This window comes from Aotus nancymaae, unplaced genomic scaffold (assembly GCF_030222135.1).
Source record: "Aotus nancymaae isolate 86718 unplaced genomic scaffold, 86718_ANA_hifiasm-v0.15.2.pri h1tg000007l, whole genome shotgun sequence".
Lineage (NCBI taxonomy): Eukaryota > Metazoa > Chordata > Mammalia > Primates > Aotidae > Aotus > Aotus nancymaae.
Window position 1 is genome coordinate 33504575 of NW_026988418.1, and position 23458 is coordinate 33528032.

General features: G+C 40.8%; 1 protein-coding gene across 3 annotated transcripts in view; it reads right to left on the reverse strand.

Moving 5' to 3' along the window:
• Positions 1–19343, reverse strand: part of ANKRD13C (ankyrin repeat domain 13C) — a 100272-nt gene extending 80929 nt beyond the window's left edge. For all 3 annotated transcript variants that reach the window (XM_064372504.1, XM_064372503.1, XM_012442744.2), the window contains exon 1: positions 18591–19343. In XM_064372504.1, the coding sequence (XP_064228574.1) occupies positions 18591–19020 (430 nt within the window). In that variant the 5' untranslated portion in view covers positions 19021–19343. The remainder of the gene's footprint in view (positions 1–18590) is intronic.
• Positions 19344–23458: the final 4115 nt, after the last annotated feature.

Genomic DNA, 23458 nt, shown 5'->3' on the forward strand with positions numbered 1-23458 from the left:
ACAAAACCACACCCTGAATTACAGAAAATCTCTTGATCTTAACTAGGGACAAAAAACAAGACAGATTTGAAGATATAAATCACATTATTTATTTCAGAAATATGAACTGGTGGTACAAATTTCCATTGGTACTTAGTACTTTAATATGAAATATGCAATGAAGAAAAGTATCTTTTATTATAGGTATTTTTATATATGAATTTAGTACAACTGATTTCCCTTTCCTCCCATGTTGAAATTACATACCTACATCATAAGACATTAAAAAAACACCCCCTCTCCTCACAAACAACTCTATGTCTGCAATTTTTCAATTTTCCCCAAAGGAAGTATAAAGTTAGAGACATTCAAGTGAATTTTCTGCATTAAAACTCTCAGTAAAGCACAATTTTCCCTACTAACTAATAAGTTCAGTTCAAATAAAATAAAAATGCTTAAGAACAATTTTTTTTTTTTGTGACAGGGTCTCATTCTGTTGCCCAGGCTGGAGTGCAGTGGCCGATCTCAGCTCACTGCAACCTTTGTTTCCTGAGTTCAAGTGGTTCTCTTGCTTCACACTCCCGAGTAGCTGGAATTATAGGCAAGTGCCACTACTCCTGGCTACTTTTTATATTGTTAGTAGAGACAGGTTTCATCATGTTGGCCAGGCTGGTCTCAAACTCCTGACTTCAGGTGATCTGCCCGCCTCAGCCTCCCAAAGTGCTGGAATTAGAGGCATGAACCACTGCGCCCGGCCTTTAAGAATAATTTTAAACACTGATAGATTATACACCGATAGATTAGGAGCCATCTGTGGGTCAGATTCATACACTATTCAGTGCCCTCAGTCTTCACCATAATAGAAGGTTTAAAAAAATCAACATGAGCAAGTTCTCTTCCTTCTTTTCAGAGGAAGGTCCTCTACCTTCTTTTCAAAATATTGAACGAAATTTCCTAAGTTTGCATTCACATTTGATGATAATTTATCAAGATCAAAAGTAATCCTAAAAAGCAAACAAACTTGGCCAGGTGCAGTGGCTCAAGCCTACAATCACCATACTTTGGGAAGATGAGGTGAACAGATCACTTGAGGCCAGGAGTTCCAGACCAGTCTGGCCAACATGGCAAAACCCTGTCTCTACTAAAAATAGCCGGGTGTGGTAGTGCACACCTGCAATCCAGGTACTTGGGAGGCTGAAGTAGAAGAATCACTTGAGTCTGGGTGGCGGATGTTGCAGTGAGCCCAGATGGCAGCACTGCACTTCAGCCGAGGCAACAAAGTGAGACCCTGTCTCAAAAATTAAAAAAAAAAAAAAAAAAAAAAAAAAAAAAAGCAAACTTGTTATGGTGCTAGAAACAAAAGGTCAACACCAACTATGCCAAGCTGAAGCTTTACTTTGAGCTATCATTTTTTTTTTTTCCTTTCTTGAGATGGAGTCTCACTCTTGTCACCCAGGCTGGACTGCAGTGGCACGATCTCGGCTCACTGCAACCTCAGTCTCCCCAGTTCAAGCGATTCTCCTGCTCAGCCTCCCAAGTGGCTGACAGGTGCCCACGACCGTGTCCGGCTAATTTTTGGATTTTTAGTAGAGACGGGGTTTTACTACGTTGCCCAGGCTGGTCTTGAATTCCTGGCTTCAAGTAAGTGATCCGCCCACCTTGGCTTCCCAAAGTGCTGGGATTAAAGGCATGAGCCACTGCAACTGGCCTTCTAATTCCTTTTTATGTGCATTTTGACAAACTAAATTTTTCTAGTATTGTTTATCTATTTTCATTTATTGGCATAAAGTTTGTTCAGAATATCCACAAATGATGTACTATGACATCTGAATTTATACTTATGTACCACTTCTTATTCCTTATACTTGTTATTTGTGCCTTCTTTTTCTCTTGATCAATCTGTTCATTATTTTCAAACAGGATCTTGCTATGTCACCCAGGCTGCTGCAGCCTCAACCTTCCAGGCTCAAGTGATCCTCCCATCTCAGCCTCCCAAGTAGTGAATCTCAGGAACACGACCACCACACCTACTTTTTTTTTCAGTAGAGATGTCTCACTATGTTGCCCAAGCTGGTCTCAAACTCCTGGGCTCAAGCAATCCTCCCACCTTGGCCTCCCAAACACCGCATGTTCTCACTCATAAGTGGGTGTTGAACAATGAGAACACAGGGACACAGGGAGAGGGACATCACCAGGACCTGGGGGATGGGGGTCTAGGGGAGGAATAGCAGGGGGTGGGGGGATTGGAGAGGGACAGCATTAGGAGAAATACCTAATGTGGGTGATGGGGCGATAGATGCAGCAAACCACCACGATGGCATGTGTATACCTATGTAATAAACCTGCATGATCTGCACATGAACCCCAGAACTTAAAGTATAATAAATTTTTTAAAAAATGTTTTAAATATATGTATTTTTCATTAAAAAAAAAATTGAGATTACAGGCATGAGTCACTGTGCCTGACCTATTAATTTTGTTAATCTTTTCAAAGAACAAAGTGTTAGCTTTGTTGCTCTGTTTTTCTAATTCAATCATTCCTGCTCTTTTATTACTTCTATTTTGTTTAGGTAAAATAAACTCAAATTGGGGGCCAGGCACAGCGGCTCACACCTGTAACCCCAGCACTTTGGGAGGCTGAGGCCAGCGCATCACCTGAGGTCGGCAGATCATCTGAGGTAGGGAGCTCAAGACCAGCCTGACAAACATGGAGAAACCCTGTCTCTACTAAAAATACAAAATTAGCCAGGTGTGGTGGTGCATGCCTGTAATCCCAGCTACTCGGGAGGCTGAGACAGGAGAATAGTTTGAACCCAGTAGGCAATGATGCAGTGAGCTGAGATCGTACCTGGCAACAAAAGCAAAACTCCATCTCAAAATAATAAAAAAAAAAAACCTCAAATTGGGAAATTAAGCAACTTAAAATTGTTCTTTTTTTGAGATGGAGTTTTGCTCTGTTGCCCACACTGGAGTGCAGTGTCATGATCTCAGCTCACTGCAACCTCTGCTCCCGGGTTCAAGCAATTCTCCTGCCTCAGCCTCCCAAGTAGCTGAAACTACAGGTGTGCACCACCATGCCCAGTTCATTTTTGTATTTTTAGTAGAGACTAGGTTTCACCATATTGGCCAGGTTGGTCTTGAACTCCTGACCTCGTGATCCGCCCACCTCAGCCTCCCAAAGTGCTAGGATGACAGGCATGAGCCACTGCACACAGCCTGTTCTTCTAATTTCTTAAAATAGATTTGATGATTGATATTTCAGCCTTTTTCTTAATATATCTACCTTTTAAAAAAATGTCTAGCTTATTTGCATTGTGATCAGAGAATAGGCAGTGTAATTTCAGTCCTCTGAAATGTGTTGAGATTTGCTTTATGGTCGAGTCTGACCAATTTTTGTAAGTGCTGTATATATCCTTGAAAAAGACTTTTTATTCTGCAGTTGTTGAGTTCAGCATTTCACATAAATCTACTAGATACATTTTAGTGGTATTGTTCCTATCTTTTATATCCTTATTGATTTGTTGTTTGTTGTTGGCTTGTTGGGTTACAAAGAAAGGAATGTTAAAAATCTCCCACTATAATTGTGGAATTCTGTCTTCTTGTAATTCTAGCAATTTTTGCTTGATATATTTTGAAGCCATGTCATCAAGTACAATCAAACTTAAAATCTTCATACATTCTTGGTTCACTGAACCATTACTCATTATAAGACATGCACCTTTGTCTCAGATAATGTTTTCTGTTTTTAAACCTATTAGGATATTAACACTATTATACCTTTTTTGAATTTGTATTTGCATAAAATATACTTTTCAATGCTCTTCAACTTTTTTGCATCCTGATGTTTTAGATATGTCTCCAACTGCATGCAGGTGGGTGTTTTCATCCTATAGTAAGACAGTATTTGTCTTTTAACTGAACTGAAGCATTTAATCCAGTTTCGCATATACTTACTGATATATCAGGATCTAAATCTACCATGCTTTTTGTGCTTTTTTTTTTGAGACGGAGTTTCACTATGTCACCCAGGCTGGCGCGATCTCAGCTCACTGCAACCTCCGCCTCCCAAGTTCAAGCAATTCTCCTGCTTCAGCCTCCCGAGAAGCTGGGATTACAGGTGTGCACCACCACACCCAGCAAATTTCTGTATTTTAGTAGAGATGAGGTTTCACCATATTGGCCATGCTGGTCTCGAACTCCTGACCTCAAGTGATCCACTCACCTCAGCCTCCCAAAATGCTGGGATTACAGGCATGAGCCACCGTTGGCCCAGTCCCTTTTTGTGTTTTCTATTTGTCCTGCCTGTTCTATATTCCTTTTGTTCATCTTCCTTACCTTCTTCTAGATTGACTATTTTTATTGTTCCATTTTGTTTTCCCATCTGTTATCTGGAAGATATACATATTTTATTTTACTATAGCAGGAAAGTGGCATGATACAAATTATATTTTAAGATCATTCTTGTTATCACATAGAGAATGGATTGGAGGGGGACATAGAGAGACCAGCTACGAGTCTGGTGCAGTATTCCCAGGAAAAAATATAATTAAAATTGGTCAGTCTCAATGTGGTGGCAGAGGAGACAGAAGTAGACTGGTTCAAAATAACTTGGTAATTATATGTGTATGGGGAGTAAGAAGTGGTGAGACAAAGAATGATCTCATTAATTGTGGCTTGAGCAACTAGATAGTTAACGATGTAATTTAAAAGAATGAGTGGCCAGGTGAAAGGGGAGGAGGCAGAAAATGATAGCTCCATGTTGGACAAATTAATTTTAAAATAACTCTGAGATTCCAAGTAAAGACGAATACAAAATCTAGAACTCAAAGGAGAAGTCTAGACTGGAGATACACATTTGGCAATAAAAAAGAAGAGACGAGTTGGGTTCGGTGGCTCACACCTGTAATCCTGGCATTTTGGGAGGCTGAGGTAAAACCACGTCTCTACTGAAAATACAAAAATTAGTTGGGCATGTTGGCACACGCCTGAAATCCCAGCTGCTCAGGAGGCTGAGGAAGGAGAATCGTTTGAAACTGGGAGGCGGAAGTTGCAGTGAGCTGAGATCACACCATTGCACTCCAGCCTGGGCAACAGAGTAAGACTCCATCTCAAAACAAAACAAAAGATGTTTACAATCAAATGCATAAATTTCTGAATATCCTTTTTTGTCTCAATAGTGGAAGAGGTAGCAGTACTTCTCTTTCTTCACTTCTCTGTCTTTCAGGGGGAAAAAAGAAGTACCATGCTCCTAATGGGAAAGAAAGAAGACGGGGAAAGGCAAGGGGAAAGGGGAAAGGAGGGGAAAGGAGGGGAAAGGAAAGGAGGAGAAAGGAGAGGAAAGGAAGAAAAAACACACACAAGGAACTGATAACACTAGTTGCTGCCCAGGACGGGAACTAGATAGGTAGAGATAGGTGAAAGGGAAACTTTTAACAATGTGTCATTTTATATTTTAGAATTCTAAAGCATGTGAATGTAGTATCTGTTCAAAAAATTTTAAATTTAAGTTAAGAAGAGCCCACCAGAGTCTAGACAGATCACCTAGGTGAAGAAGTCAAGGTGTCCATGCTCCTGGATAATTATCTTTTATTTTCTTAACCTCTCAAGAACATACAGAAAAGAGGGTAAAAGCATCAGTACCTACTGAAGATACAAATGAAACCTTCCATTACAAGTCCAAATTTTAATCATATTATCAAAAGATTTACAAGCTAGAAGTGAGTTCAACAATTTAATCCCTCTCATTTTACAGATAAGAATATAAACAGAAATACCTTCTACCAAATACCAAATATCACGCTGTGCTAATTCAATATTTTAAATGGCAAAATCATCATCATCATCATCACCATCATCACCTGGCTAACAGTGACTGTATCCACCAAGTATATCATAAAACTAAGTGTTCCAATATCCTAGTTACCTCTATCTACTATCTCCTCAGTTTTCTGTCCTCAACTTGCTGCTTAAGCTAATTTATTACACAAAGGATAATAAAAACATAAAATAAACTTTGCTATCAACTTTTCATAATGTACTTTTAAAATCTGAAATTGAATGCCTTCATTCTAACTTGGTAAACTAAATCGAATTGTTTTGTTGAACAAGTGAAAAACAGTCCAGTAATATCAAGATCGCTTTAGCTTTCAGGTAGGTTTGTTGGTTGGTTGGTTGGTTGGTTTGTTTGAGACAATATCTCACAATGCCGCCCAGGCTGGAGTGCAGTGATGCAATCTTGGCACACTGCAGCCTCCACCTCCTGTGCTTCAGCCTCCCGACTAGCCAGGATAACAGCACGCACCACCATGCCCAGCTAATTTTTGTATTTTTAGTAAAGATGTACTTTAGCAAAACTAGGTTGGCCAGGCTGGTCTCAAATTCCTAGCCTCAAGTGATCCACCCACCTTAGCCTCCCAAAGTGCTGGGATTACAAGCATGGGCCACCATGCCAGGTTGATGTTAGTTTTAAAATATGCAAAAAATCACTAGCCAGTATAGTGGCTCAAGCCCGTATTCCCAACAGTTTGGAACACTGAGTGGGGAGGACTGCTTAAGCCAAATTCATCACCAGCCTGTGCAACATAAGGAGATCTTGTCTCTACAAATAATAATTTTAAAAAATTAGCTGTGGGGCCAGGCGCGGTAGCCCACGCCTGTAATCCCAGCACTTTGGAAGGCTGAGGAAGGCGGATCACAAGGTCAGGAGTTCAAGACCAGCCTAGCCAACATGGTGAAACCGTCTCTACTAAAAATACAAAATATTAGCTGAGCATGGTGGTGCGTGTGCCTGTAATCCCAGCTACTCTGGAGGCTGAGGCAGGAGAATCACTTGAACCCAGAAGGCAGAGGTTGTGGTAAGCAGAGATCACACCACTGCACTCTAGCCTGGGCAACAGAGCAAGACTCTGTCTCAAAACAACAACAAAAAATTAGATGGGGGCCTGGCACAGTGACTCGAGCCTGTAATCCCAATGCTTTAGGAGGCTGAGGCAGGTGGATCACCTGAAGTCAGGAGTTTGAGAGCAGCCTGACCAACAAGGTGAAACTGCTACTAAAAATATAAAAATTAGCTGGTCATAATAGCAGGCACCTGTAGTCCCAGCTGCTCAGGAGGCTGAGACAGGAGAATTGCTTAAACCCGGGAGGCGGAGGTTGCAGTGAGCCAAGATTGCACCACTACACTCCAGCCTGGGTGGCAGAGCGATACTCCGTCTAAAAAAAAAAAAAAAAATTAGCTGGGCATGGTAATGTGTGCCTGTGGTCCCATCTACTCAGGAGAGTGAGGCAGGAGAATTGCCTGAGTATGGGAGGTCAAGACTGCAGAGAGCCGTATCACACTATTGCACTCCAGCCAGGATGACAGAGTGAGATCCTAAATCAGAAAAATTAATAAATAAATGCAAATAATCAATAGAATGGCTGGCATTTAATGGGTATTTATTAAATGTGTTGGCCACTATGCTGTATATTTCTGATACGTTATTCATTAATTTGCTCAATAACCCTATGAAACAAATATTATTCCTATTTCTCAAGAAGAAGAAAAATAAATCTAATAATAATTATTTTCCAAAATTACATATCTAGAAACTGGGACAGTTCATGACACAAAAATCTATATTCTTTTTACTGTATTAACAATTTTCAAGCTTTTTAATCACAGGACTCCTTTATACTTTTAAAAATTATTAAAGATCCCAAAACCTTTTGTATAAATATATCTCTTGATATTTACCACATTAAAAATTAAGATTTTTAAAATTCTAAATTTATTAATTTTAAAACTACAATACTCATTACCTGTTAATATAAAATTTCTAATGAAAAAATTAACTACATTTTCCAAAACAAATAAGTGATAAGAGCAGTACTATTTTAAATTATTTAATTAAAAATAAAAATAAATTACATTTCTTTAATGTCTGGCTTAACAGAAGACTGCCAGTGGGTTTTCATATCTGCTTCACACAAATTCATAGATGATAAGAGTATTTTAATAGCCTTTTCTGATAATTTGGGAATATTTTTCTTCGCTACTACACCAAAATTCACTTCTTTTTTTTTTTTTTTTTTAAGACAGAGTCTCACTCTGTTACCCAGGCTGGAGTGCAATGGCGGGATCTCAGCTCACTGCAACCTCCACCTCCTGGGTTCAAGAGATTCTCCTGCCTTAACCTCCTGAATAGCTGGGATTACAGGTGCGCGCCACCACGCCTGGCTAATTTTTATGTTTTTAGTAGAGACAGGGTTTCACCATGTTGACCAGGCTGGTCTCGAACTCCTGACCTCATGTGATTCACCCGCCTAGGCCATCCAAAATGCTGGGATTACAGGCCTGAGCCACCGTGCCCAGCCCAAAATTCACTTCTTAAAAGTTGGTTGCACAGCCAGACATGGTGGCTCACGCCTGTAATCCCAGCACTTTGGGAGGCCGAGGCGGGCAGATCACCTGAGGTCAGGAATTCGAGACCAGTCTGACCAACATGGAGAAATCCCGTCTCTACTAAAAATACAAAATTAGCTGAGTGGGATGGCGCATGCCTTCATCCCAGCTACTCAAGAGGTGGAAGCAGGAGAATCACTTGAACCCTTCCTTGGGAGGCAGAGATTGTGGGTGAGCCAAGATCGCACTATCGCACTGCAGCCTGGGCAACAAGAGCAAAACTCTGTCTCAGAAAAAAAAAAAAAAAAAAAGGCTGGACACAGTGGCTCACGCCTATAATCCCAGCACTCTGAGAGGCTGAGACGGGCAGATCACAAGGTCAAGAAATTGAGACCATCCTGGCCAACATGGTGAAACCCCATGTCTACTAAAAATACAAAAATTAGCAGAGCATGGTGGTGTGTGCCTGTAGTCCCAGCTACTGGGGAGGCTGAGGCAGGAGAATCGTTTGAACCCAGGAGGCAGAGGCTTCAGTGAACCATGATTGTGTCACTGCATCCTAGCCTGGTGACAGAGCAAGACTCCCTCTCGAAAAAAAAAAGTTGTTTGCAATGTGAAATCAAAAATTGTATCAATAAGCTTTTTGTACTGTGTTACACTGAAATATACTGGTCTGTCTTGTGCTTTGAATGGATCTTGTACTGGTGCATGATTCTGTAACAACATGCATTGATCATTTGAAAAACATTGGTTGACCAGGTGATGCAAATCTTCCAAATATTGACATATTTCACTATCAAAAATATCAAAACATCATATTTGGTGGTAACACCTCCAATCTGACTAGAACAGTCTTTTATTTACTGGGAACCCATCAAGCTTACCATGGCAGAGACAAGTTCTTCAAATATCTCCTTTTCATTTAAAAACTTAAGATAAATATTGTCACTTGTTTTCCTTGAAGTCAGAGGCTTACTTCATTATTTTCCAAAAAATATGTGCCAAATATTCAAACTGTAATAATTAGTTTGTCTGTAAGCTGTTCTTTCGAGTAAAAACGGTGTTCCATAAAAAAGTTGGCTAGCTCAGTTTACATTCAAATACCACTCAAACTTTTTTCTAATACTTTTTTTTTTCTATTTTTTTTTCCTTTTTTAAAAAAAAAAAAAAAAAGATGGAATCTCACTCTGTCGCCAGGCTGGAGTGCAGTGGAGCGATCTGTGCTCACTGCATCCTCCGCCTCCTGGGTTCAAGCAATTCTTCTGCCTCAGCCTCCTGAGTATCTGGGACTACAGGCGTGTGCCACCACACCCAGCTAATTTTTGTATTTTTAGTAGAGACGGGGTTTCACCATGTTGGCCAGGATGGTCTTGATTTCTTGACCTTGTGATCTGCCCGCCTCGGCCTCGCAAACTGCTGGGATTACAGGTGTGAGTCACCGCATTCAGCCCTTTTTTAAAAAAATAGAGATTGGGTCTCACTATGTTGACCAGGCTCATCTCAAACTCCTGGCCTCTGGTGATCCTCCCATCTCTCCTCCCAAAGTGCTGGTATTACAGGCGTGAGGCCTTGCCTCACCACTCAAACAGTGTAACAATATTTTCCCTTATTTACCCCTTCAGTATGCAGCAGAAGAGCATAAGGCACAATCCCAATATGTCACAAATACCAAAAAGGCATGTACTCAAGATTAGGATGTAATACAATTCACAATTTTTACAGCTTCATCAAAAATGTTAAGTAAAATTGGCTTTTTTTTAATTTTTAAAAATTAAAGATTAATTTGCACATCAGTGAATAATACAATGACTACCAGCCCAGTTTGGTACTTCGACTTGCACTAAGATATCAACAATTTTACTCACCATTGTTTTTGAACCAGCAATGAAAATGTCTGCAGTAAAAATGGCAAGCAATGACTAGATATTATAAAAATAGTTCTGACTTTGTGCACCCCCTAACTATAGAGCAAAGCAGGAAATTACAAGTACTAGTACAAAACTCCAGGTTCTACACTACAGACTCCAAGTCCGATCTAAGCAAGCAGTAAAAGGAGATAATTTCTGCATTTCTCTCAAAAACGGTAATGTGTTACTAAAATATACACACATGTATCATCTTACATCAAATCCATCATCAACTTCTACCAGTTCTATCTTCTTACCACCTCCACAGTTCCCCCTAACTATAATAGCTTTTTATACTGACCCTTGCTTCACATAGCAGCCCCAGTGAGCCTTTTAAAATAAAATCGTGTCACTCCTCTGCTCAAAATCCTTTAACAACTTCCCACATTGCTCTGAGTAAAAGTCCAAATCTTTAACAAGGGTCTAGAAAAGTTCTAACTCTCAAATCTCATATCTCCTACCACTTTCCCCCTTAGTTTGTTCCAGCCACATCAACCTTCTTTCTATTCCTTGAATGTGGTAACTTTGCATTTGCTATTTTCTGCTTGAAACTGTTCTGCCAGATATCTGCTCCCTAATTTTCTTTAGGTAACTGCTCACATTTCTTATTCATTGGTATCTTCCCTGACTCTGATCTCAAGGAAATCATTACTACTTTTCCTTCCCTGTACTCCCAACACTCTCTATCCTCACTCTGTGTAATTTTACTCTATAATACTTATGATCATCAGTCATACCATATATATATATATATTTTTTTTTGAGATGGAGTTTCGCTCTTGTTACCCAGGCTGGAGTGCAATGGCGCGATCTCGGCTCACCGCAACCTCCGCCTCCTGGGTTCAGGCAATTCTCCTGCCTCAGCCTCCTGAGTAGCTGGGATTACAGGCACGCACCACCATGCCCAGCTAATTTTTTGTATTTTTAGTAGAGACGGGGTTTCACCATGTTGACCAGAATGGTCTCGATCTCTTGACCTCGTGATCCACCCGCCTCGGCCTCCCAAAGTGCTGGGATTACAGGCGTGAGCCACCGTGCCCGGCCCCACCATATATTTATTAGTTTGTTTATTGTCTGTCTCTTTCATTAGAATGTAAGCTCCCTGAGAACAGATACTTTGTCAGTTTTGTTCACTGCTGTAACTTCAGTACGTAAAACACTGTACATCACATATTATTGGGAGCTGTTGAATGAATGAATGAATGAATGAATGAAACAAAAGAAAAATAAACTATAAAGAACTAGAAGAACATTGTCAAAATGTGATTTTACTATCCAAAAACCATTTCGTACTAGGACAATGCAGGTCTCCACCTAATTCTGTATGGAAACCAACTAAAAGCTATATATGTGTAAGAGGATATGTAACACAGCACAAGTGGTTTATACAGAATTCACAATGCTAAGAAAGAGCATGCATTAACTGCTTGATAGATATCTGCAGCCAAGAATCCAACTTCACTCAACTGAGCTCCACAAATAGTAGACTAAAGGTAATTTATAGGAGAATCAAATAACCCTAACTCTTTAGGAGACTCACACACAGTATGAATTCAAGTATCAGATAAAACCTCAATTGAAGTCCTATCTAAGCCTCAAAAAGCAAGAGTAGTTTCTGCTGGATGGTACTTAATACCAGAAGTGAGAGCAACGTACTGATATTAATTGGTATTACTATTGTACAAACCTTCAGAGTTAAAATATTTCAGCCCATTCTCCCATTTGAGACTATAAAGCTCAAAGGTTAAACGATGTCATTAAAACTAGTTCATAAAGAAGCATAGTCTCAAACTCAGATCTGAATCTGATCTGATCAATATAGAAATGGCAAAAGACCTTTTTCCTTTTTCCTACCCCTATTTTACATACTTCAATCTTGCTCTAAAACTGATCTCCCAGCTCTCCCTCAAGAAAATCAATGGTATAGAAACAGAACCATATTGTTTGTCTGCCTAGCCCCAATCCAATTCTCTAGGAACTGCACTCATTTTCTGGAATCAAAGTATTCTAATAATTACATCGTACTCTGAATTAAAGTAGATTTCTATGACTTAAGAATGACATTAACTTGGGGCAGCCATACTACCAAAAACTCAGTTCTCCAATGAGTCCTCTAGAATTCTCCTACCTCGTTGCAGATGTCCAGGACCCATCATCACCAATAATTACGCATTTCCGCTATCTTTTTGCCAAAACTAGACGGTCAGAATTTCTATTCCTCTTGCAGCTCAGTGCAGAAAAGGGGAGAAGAGGATCTCCTTTCCTTTTAAGAGATAGCTCTGCAGATGTGTTCTTATGACAACATTTGTAAGCAGTGGGTCAAGTTCTACTGTACTAATGGTGGCACCATCAGGAAACCCAGCCACTTAACCCAAAGACAGTACTACTCTGTTGGAGATGCACATGGGGAAGAAAGACAAGAAAGGAGGAAGATGACATTTCATGTAATCATGAAGATCAAAATCAACCCTGATAAATGTAGTAACATTTTACCACCAAATCACCCTCACACTCAGGTAAGGTGTATAACATACTTTAATGTGTTATACACTTGAGCCTCTAGACACCACTTTCTTCCTAAGGGAAATTGAGGTCTGTCCTACAAAAACAAATTAAAAAAACAAAAAAAACTACAAAACATAAAGCTAACAAAAATATAAAACTACTAATGTTCTTTTAAACACAAGCTATCATTTTAACCCTCTCCTGGCTAAAATTGTTCACCAGTAGCTTAAAGTTTCGTTTGTTTTGTTTTGTTTTGTTATGCAGAGATTAGCATTAGTCACTGCTTCTAAAAGAGACCTATTATGCATTATTCTTTTGTATCACCCATCATGAAGGTTTTAGTGACTAAAAGAAAGCAGAGAAAAAAATATCAAAAGGAAGATATGAGATTTATATAGAATAAACCAAAATAAACACACTGCATGGCCATCAAATAGATTATCCTATTTTCTCAATCCTCATATGTACATTTATTTTTTTGAGACAGAGCTTCACTCTTGTTGCCCAAGCTGGAGAGCAATAGTGCAATCTCGGCTCACTGCAACCTCCACCTCCTGGGTTCAAGCAATTCTCCTGCCTCAGCCTCCTGAGTAGCTGGGATTACAGGTGTGCGCCACCATGCCTAGCTAATTTTTTTTTTTTTTTTTTTTTTTTTTTTAATAGAAACTGGGTTTCACCATGTTAGCCAGGTTGGTCTCAAACTCCTGACCTCAGGTGATCCACCCGCCACGGCCTCCCAAAGTGCTGGGACTACAAACATGAGCCACTGCTCCCGGCCTGTACATTTTTAATCTTTCTGAAATTTAAGATTTTTTCCAATCACTGGCTAAAGAAATCTGCCAGCCATAAGGCAGAGATTTTACACATTAATCATTTCACTGTCACTTCTCTGAGGTATCTGCATCAGCAGGAGTACTCTTGATTGAATTCTAACTTAAATTTGAAATCTCTAATATTGCATCAGATAGCTTCAAGAACATATTACAATGAAACTATTATAAGTAAATAGGAAAATCAACAAGGAAGAATGAAAATTAACCATATATAGAGAAGATGGCTTGTCATCTGCAGGCAATGTAATTAAAGGCAGTAGAAACTGCCAAATTTCTCAGAATAAATCAGAAATTTTTCACATCTAGGAAAGGCTGGCCTGAGCAATTCATATATTCAGGATTTTCATCACTTTGGCACCTAAATCTTCTGACTAGCATCCAAGAGAAGCTGCTTAGCTTCTTAAGGACATTTAACTCAAGAGAAAAAGCAAAAGTACAAGTCTAACCAATAGGAAGTGTAGTCAAAACCAAGAAAACCTTCTATACGTTTCGTATTCTCAATTCTAAAGGTGTTAAAGAAGTAAAATTATTATCAATTATTAAAAATGTGATGTCATCACGATCCTTTGCCAAACTATCAATGGCAAAAATTTATTCTGAAAAATCCTTACACTCTCTGGAAAAAGGCTTAGATTCAATCTTTTAATTTTATACTAAAGAAAAAAGTGGTATATAACAAAGACATAGAGTTCCATAATTTTGTGTATTTTTAATATTTCTTCCTCACCCAAAAAAAAAAACTGTTATTAAGTGATGAATCACAATCATTTGGCATATTTAAATACAATGTATACATGATTTTATAGCTATTACTGTACTTAACATACTTCAAGAAATATGTTTAGACCCAAATACAATACTTCTCAAAATAACTGATGACTCAAAAAAAAATTCTTACTTAACCAATATTTTACCACAAAAGAAAAAGCTCTATCCTTTCTCCTATTCAAGTCAATAATTTGCAAATGCATACATACACTAAAAAATGTTTACCAAATCAGAGATAGTAAGAACTGAAATAGCTTATGAACTGAACAGTGACCAAATTAGGATTCAACAAGCTCTCCAGGTACAATAAAGGATCAAAACTAACAAAATAAAATGTAATAGATCTAAAGTCCTGTGTTGAGGTTAAAAAAAAAAAATACATACAAGAAGGAATAGAATGGAAAGACAGCAGATGACTTGAGAAAAAAACATAATTTAAAAATTAACATACTCTTGGCTGGGCACGGTGGCTCACACCTGTAATCCCAGCACTTTGGTAGCCTGAGGCGGGCAGATCACTTGAGGTCAGGAGTTTGAGACCAGCCTGGCCAACATGGTGAAACCCTGTCTCTACTAAAAATACAAAAATTAGCCAGGTGTGGTGGTGCATCCTGTAGTCCCAGCTACTCGGGAGGCTGAAGCAGGAGAATTGCTTGAACCCAGGAGATAGAGGTTGCAGTGAGCCAAATTGTACCCCTGCACTCCAGCCTGGGTGACAGAGTGAGACTCCATCTCCAAAAAAAAAAAAAAAAAAAATTAACATACTATGGCCCTGCATAATTGTGTGCTGCTTTACAGCAATATAGTCTCCCTGCCGTCTTTGATCATGAGGTTAATATAGCACCATCAATAAGGTTACTTCTGGGGACCATCTTCTGAGGGAAGAATTAACAAACAAGTTCCACTAAACGATAATGATGAAGATTTTCATTTACTTATTAACACACAATATAGTATTTACTATGTTTCAGAGACTATTCTAAATACTTTACAAACGATGTCATGAGGAATGGATATAGAAGTTAGGAATATTTAACCTGAATGTAATCTTGCCAAATATCTAAAGGGCTACCATGTGGACAAAGTAGCCCATTTATTTGTGCCATTATATAAAAAAGAAGTAACAAACAGGGATAAAAGATCTGGGCTCCACAGAAAAACCTGAGCTGTCCAATAGTAGAATCTCTTTACAAGGCTACTATAAGGAATAAATAAGAAAAAAATATATTAAAGAACTTTGCTATAAAACACCAAACACACATTATGAGAACTGACTTCCTTGCAAGTAATAGAAATATTTACAAAGAGGTTCATCATATGCTTTGGAGTCCTTGCTATTATTTATAGCTTTGAGATTTATACTATATAACTTTAGTGACATTTCCTTGTCTCTCTAGGCTTTACTTTTCTTGTTTTTAAAATGTTTTTATCTGCTTTGGGCCGGGTATGGTGGCTTATGCCTGTAATCCCAGCACTTTGGGAGGCCAAGGTGGATGGATTACCTGAGGCCAGGAGTTCAAGATTGGCCTGGCCAACATGGTGAAACCCCGTCTCCACAAAAGTATAAAAATTAGCCGGGCATGATGGTGGGTGCCTGTAATCCCAGCTACTCTGGAGGCTGAAGTGAAAGAATCACTTGAACCTGGGAGGCAGAGGCTGCAGCAAGACCAGATGGTTCCACTGCACTCCTTTGCAGGGCTGCTGTGAGGATTAAATGTTACAATGTATGTAAACACTTAGCACCTTGCCGACCCACTGGATAAATTGTATCTATAATAAGGACAATAATCATCACTGTCATCATCATCATGTTGTGAAAGGCATCCCTACTGTGAACATAAAACTATGTAATACATGGTATAATCGTCTGGCTCTGCTATGTACCTGTATGAGTATGTAATTCTACTATGCACTTATGGTAAAGCAATCCAAAAGAGAATATACAGCTTGCTTTTATTATTATCACTATTTTTTTTGAGACAGAGTCTCACTCTATCACCCAGGCCGGAGTGCTGTCACCCAGGCTGGAGTGCAATGGTGCAATCTTGGCTCATGGCAACCTCCCCTAGGTTCAAGTGATTCTCCTGCCTCAGCTTCTCAAGTAGCTGGAATTACAGGCATACACTACCATGCCCAGTTAATTTTTCTATTTTCAGTAGAGATGGGGTTTTACCATGTTGGTTACGCTGATCTTGAACTCCTGACCTCAGGTAATCCACCCATTTTGGCTTCCCAAAGTACTGGGATAACAGGTGTGAGCCACCGTGCCTGGCCTAGCTTGCTTTTGTTTCAGTGATTTTAATGTATTTATCTTTTATAATTTTAAAGGAAAAAAATCCTAAAAATCTAAAAACATCCAGGTTACTAAAATATCAAGAGTAAAAGTAATAATGTGTCAGATAAATTTATGAGGCTATGAGAGAAAAAAAGACTAAATAAGAAGCACATTAAATTGAAGCTACTCTTCCTAGGATACCTGACTGTAGATGAGCATGTACACAGTGCAGGGGGGGAAACAATTATATTTTCCCCAGTTATGTGAACCAATGGTTACATTAATCAGAAACATTAATGATATAAGGGGTACTAAACACAATAAAAATCTTCCTTTGAAAAAGTGAATTTCAGTGGGCTAAGGACAAGAGTTTAAGAGTATATAGGATTCTAATTACGTTGAACAGAATTTGAACTTAAACAAATGTACTCCTAAGTGTTGGGTTGAAGAAGACATGGATGCCCAACAATCCTGTAATTCAGTACCTTCTGTGATATTCATCCATCTCTTCTTTCAAAGGGAGTTAACTCTCAAAACAAATTATCCGTTTCAGGGATATTTCAAGGTAATGTAACTATAGTTACTAAGTAGACCAAATTGGAAAAACTTCCTAATAATTAACTAATAAACTGAAGCTACAACCCATCTCCCACTAACAGCTGTTTTCCAAAGGGTTAGAATATAATTACTATCAACAACAAACAACATTATGCTTCTACCAATAATAGTAAAATAATTAAGTAATTTAAATGTAAAAATGAAAAACTAGCTACAACTTTTGGGGATTTATGATAAATGATAGATGGTGATTTTATTACAATTACAACATTGTAAATTCAGAAAACAAGTGCAGTTGTTAGAGAATTATACAGCCAAGAGAAACCTTACTCATTTTTTAATCTTAATTTTTGACCTAAGAAGCCTACAATCCAATGGAATTAAGGGAGCTTATTTCACAGGCAAATATTTCATTGATACGTGTATCATTTTGAGCACAGAGTTGGTTCATTATGTTCTAACTGAATATATGCTATTTTCATATTAAAAGCAGAGGGATCAACAGTATTTGCCAACTACCCAGTTTAAAACAGCCTATTGTTAAAAATGTCAGTTATTAGTTTTCATTAATAAATTTACTGTTGCTTAAAAGTCAACTCAATCACATTAGTTTTTAGAACAGAAAAAAATTCAGCTGACAAGGCAAAAAGAAATAGTCAATATAGACTAAGATAAAATTACTATAAAAATTATAATACTATTTTTAGTCACAGTTATCAAGATGAGACATTACTATTAACAATTATCTACTTAAGCAAACAGTCAAATCTCTAACAAAAATCAGCAGTTGAGAAGTCACTTTAACTGTTCTAGGTATCAAATACCAACAAATTTCTACCGTATGGCTTTCATAAATCAAACATTCTAAGTTTACTGAAAGCAGACAAAAAAGAAACAACCTGGTGGCAGGTAGAATCACAACCAGTTGCAGTCAAGATGGGATCTCTATGTGAGTCATGAAGGGAGGAGGGCAATTTATGTGTTCAAAATTAAAAATGCCAAGGTGGGGGGAAGGGGAGAGAAATAAAAAATATATAGCTCCATAAACAAAGGGAGAAAACCAGGTTGGGCGAGAAGCAACCTAAAATTTCTGACAGTCCAGAATCAGCACATCGAAGGTTTGTCTTAAACAAAACAGTTTCTCACTAGAAACTCTGAAGTGGGCAAGGAAGAAACATTCCTTTGCACCCACAAGAACCAACCCGCTGACCACTGGCACGCTATTACTGAGTCGGTCATGATTTACCGAATGGCCCGGATGATGGGCAAAGGAGAGGAAAGAAGAGTCGGCTGGAGGGGGGGGCCTAGGATTCCAGAAGACTGGGGAGGCACACCCTAAGCTCGGGGAAGGAGAGAGGTGGAGAGGGGCTAGCACTCCTCACCGTGATTATCTTTCTGCCCGATATTGTGCGTGCGGATGAGAGAGGAGAGTCTCCTCACATCCCCCTTGAAGACGCACTCGTGCACTGGGTAGTGTGCGGGGCAACTGCCTCCATCTGCGACGACAGGAACGGGGTTGGTGCCGGCTAGAAGGGCCGGGGACTGGGAGGTGGCAGGCACGGAGGAATTGTGCAGCGGCAGGGCCGGGGCGCCGGGGGGATTGGAGGAGGTCGGAGCTGCCTTCAGCTGCAACCGGTGGTGATGGTTACTGAAGATCTTATGGCAAGCTTTGCCGCCCTTGCCAATCCTGCTTCTGGTAAAGGTGCCGCCGAGGGCAGCCGCCGCTTCCTCATCCCCGGGCTCCAGCAGGTCCCCTTCTTCTTTGCTGGGCTTGTGGTCCCTCCGCAGTGAACGGATCTTCTCCCCGGTCATCGCCGCCGCCAGGGGCAGTGGGGGGGATCGGGAGGCTCACCGCCGGCGACGGAGCTGGCGCTGCGGCGGCACAAGGCGATTAGAGCGGTGGCCAGGAGCCTCCAGCGCAGCATGAACTCCCACTGCGCCCCCGAGCCTGGGACAAACGCATCTCCCGGGGAAGAGCCGGCTCTCGCCTAGGCACGAAGGGACTCGCGCTCGCTGGGGGGTGCTAGCGCTCAGGTGCCCACGACACCAGGATCTCAGTCTTGCCGTCAGAGCCGCCGTCAGAGCTGCCGCCGTCGCCGCCTCAAACCCAAAAGCAGGGCACGGCCATCTTCCTCTTGCTCCTCTCGCGAGAGCTCCTCCGGGAGTGAAAAGGGAGGAAACACCGCGATAAGTGAGCCGCCAGATCCCTCCCTCGCACCTTTTATTCCCAGAGTTACTGGGCGCCGGCGCCTCCCGAGCAGCGTGTTTCCGCAGGTGCTGGGACTTTCCAGCTGCTGGTCGACCCCGAGCCCGCACTCCCGCCAGCTGCGCTTTTTGTGGGCGGTCTGAAACCACAGCCTGCGTTGGAGCTGTTCGGTGGTCGTTATAAATAACCACTTAAACCCTCCGGATCTGAGCCTCCCGCAGAAGAGTGCAGAATGACGCCACGGCACGCAGGATGTGATGCCACTGAGATGCACAGGATACTCATTCAATCAGCATTTACTAAGCATCTACTTCGTACCATACACCTAGTTTGCAAATATGTAAAGCACCAGTCCTCGTTCCTCATTCCTCATTGCAAGGAGCACTGTAGAAGAGGAATGACAGCCAAATAATTAAAAGAGGAGACGGGGAGGTGCGTTGCACAAAAAAAAAAAAAAAAAAAAAAAAGGCGAATTTTAGTGTTGAGTTGTCAGGAAAGTCATGGAAAACGATGGGCTGTTCAGCAAACGGAAAGAGGGGAGGCCACTTATTTATTAGATGACTGAATTTCGTGGAGATGTCAGAGTTAACATATGAGGGTGGGGACACTCAAGGGCAACTAATCGTGTAACTGAAATATAACTCTAAGCCGGGCGCAGTGGCTCACACCTGTAATCCCAGCACTTTGGGAGGCCCAGGCGGGTAGATCACTAGGACAGGACCAGACTGATCAACATGGTGAAACCCGTGTCTACTAAAATTAAATTAAATTAAATTTAAAAGGCCAGGCGAGTTGGCTCACGTCTGTAATCCCAGCACTTTGGGAGGCCAAGGCGGGTGGATCACCTAAGGTAGTTGATCAAGACCAGCCTGACCAACGTGGGGAAACCCAGCGTCTATTAAAGAAAGAAAGAAAGAAAGAAAAAAAAAACCAGCCGGGCATGGTGGCGCGCCCGCTCCAGCTATTCAGGAGGCTGAGGCAGGAGAATCGCTTGAACTCGGGAGGCAGAGTTTGCGGTGAGTCGAGATGGAGCCACTGCACTCCAGCCTGGGCGACGGAGTGAGACTCCATCTCAAAAGAAAAAAGAAAAGAAATATAACTGTATTCGTTCATTACCAAATTCAACCCAGTGTCAAACTCTGAAGAAATCTGCCAACCATAAATTTAACAAAGTTACTACAGCTGGACACTGAGGAGGTAAGAGTGGGGTTGGCAAAACATCCTAAAGCTCTTCATCCATTTAACTCTCCAAAGGCCCCCTATATTCTAACAGCAAATCGCTCAGATCTCTCTATTATTTTTTTTTAGACCGAGTCTCTGTTGCCCAGACTAGAGTGCAGTGATGTGATCTCGGCTCACTGCGACCTCCACCTCTCAGGTCCAAGTGATTCTCCTGCCTCAGCCTCCAGAGTAGCAGGGATTACAGGCCCGCACCACCACACTCAGATAATTTTTGTATTTTTAGAAGAGACAGGGTTTCGCCATGTTGGCCAGGCTGCTCTTGAACCCCTGACCTCAGTGATCAGCCAACCTCAGCCTCCCGCGCCCAGCCAGATCTCTTTTTTCTTAAAGTTTATACTACTCCTAACTCACCTCTGCAAACAACTCCGTAGGCCTCTCTTAATCCTCCCCTGTCACTCAACTTTTCACCTCCAATTTTATTCCCAGTCTATTCAAATAAATCTCTTTCTTCCTTTTCTTTCTTTTTTTGGTGGAGGGGAGAGTTTCCTTTGTGTTAAAACATTACCCAATCTGCAGTTCAAAGCATCCTCCTGAGGCAGCAGTAGAGATTGAACAAATATATGCAATAATATTTTCTTCTTCACAATAGCCAATATTTATTGTTAACTCTAAGCCAGGCAGTATGCTTGGCACTTTATATGCTGTTATCTCCCCCTGATTAGCATTAATATCCTCACTTAAAGTTAAAAAAACTTGTCCAATACTTCAATGCTAGAATGTGGTACAATCAAATCTGACTGTAACGCTAGAGAGAGAGGAAGGGCCAGGTCATGCAGCTTTGTATGTCATCTTAAAAATTTACACTTAGCCGGGTGCGGTGGCTCACGCCTGTGATCCCAGCACTTTGGGAGGCCAAGGAGGCGGATCACCTGAGATCTAGAGTTTGAGACCAACCTCACCAACATGGAGAACCCTGTCTCCACTAAAAATACAAAAAAAAATTGGCCGGGCATAATGGTGCATGCCTGTAATTCCAGCTACTCAGGAGGCTGAGGCGGGAGAATCTCTTGAACCCGGGAGGTGGAGATTGCGGTGAGCCGAGATTGTGCCACTGTACTCCAGCCTGGGCAACAAGAGCGAGACTTCGTCACAAAAAACAAACAAACCAACCCCACAAAAGTTTACACTTTATCCTACAAAAAAGAAAGAAAGAAAGAATAATCTTTTTAGGGATTTTAAACAGGGACTAGCATAATGCAATTCACCTTTTTAGAAAACTCAGTCACTCATACTTTAGATAAGTATGCATCAAGAACAGAACTTTAAAGAAGTGTGCAGTAATTCAGATGATGAGAGCATGAACCAAGTTAATAAGAGTGAGGCAGAAAAGGGTTTAAGAGTTTTCAAAAAATGAGTTTAATCTTACCATATTGAATTGAAAGTTGCTTAGCTAGATGGAGTTAGATTGTCTACATTTTCGATATTTGCAAGTGAGCCTTAGGTGACAGAGAACTAGGTGTAGGCTAGATTCAGGAGTTCTCATTACACAGTAATTGATGCTCCAGAAGTGGGTGAGTTCCCCAAAGAAGATTTTATAGAATAAGAAATTAAGAAGGTCCAATATAGAACAACATCTTGAAAACACCAATATTCAAAGTGTGTGTATAGGGAGAGTGGCAAGCATCCTATTATTACTAAAAACCTACACCAAATAATATCCCATTATACTTGTGAAGTTTCCTATCACTAGATCCTGAATTTAAAAGTTCTTTATTAGCGGCTGTCACCCATGGATGAATGTGGAAATTCCTAGGTATCCCTCCAGGGAAATCAAACACCATACACATCAAAAATAATATTCAGGCCAGGTGTGGTAGCTCATGCCTGTAATCCCAACACTTTGAAAGGCCAAATTGGAAAGATCACTTGAGGTCAGGAGTTTGAAACCAGACTGGGCAACATAGTGAAACCCCATCTCTATCAAAAAATATAAAAAATTAGCCACATGTGGTGCTGAACACCTGTAGTTCTAGCTACTCAGGAGGTTGAGGTGGGAGAACCACTTGAACCTGGGAGTCCAAGGCTGCAGTGAGCTAGGATTGCACCACTGCATACCAGCCTGAATGACAGGTATCCTGTCTTTAAAAATAAATAAATAAATAAAATGCATCCTTTATTTATTTATTTATTTTGAGACAGAGTTTTGCTCTTGTAGCCCAGGCTGGAGTGCAATGGTTGCTCACTGCAACCTCTGCCTCCTGGGTTCAAGTGATTCTTCTGCCTCAGCCTCCCAAGTAGCTGGGATTACAGGTGCCCACCACCACACCCAACTAAGTTTTGTATTTTTAAAGATGGGGTTTCACCATGTTGGACAGACTGGTCTTGAACTCCTGACCTCAGGTGATCTGACTGCCTCAGCCCCACAAAGTGCTGGGATTACAGGCATGAGCCACCACACTGGGACTTATTTTTTGTTGTTTTTTTGAGATGGGGTCTCATTCTGTCAGCTAGGCTGCAGGGCAGTGGTGTGATCTCAGCTCACTACAGCCTCCGCCTCCCAGGCTCAAGTGGATACTCCGGCCTCAGCTCCCTAGTACTGGGACTACAGGGCCCAGCTAATTTTTGTGTTTTTTGTAGAGACTGGGTTTGGCCATGTCACCCAGGCTAGTCTCAAACTCCTGGACTCAAGCCATCAGCCCACCTCAGCTTCCCAAAGTGTTGGGATTACAGGTGTGAGTTACTGCACCCAGCCCATCCATTATTATTATAATTATTTTTATTGTTATAGAGACTGGGTCTCACTATGTTGCCCAGGCTGGTCTTCAACTCCTGGGAACAACTGATCCTTCCACCTCGGCCTCC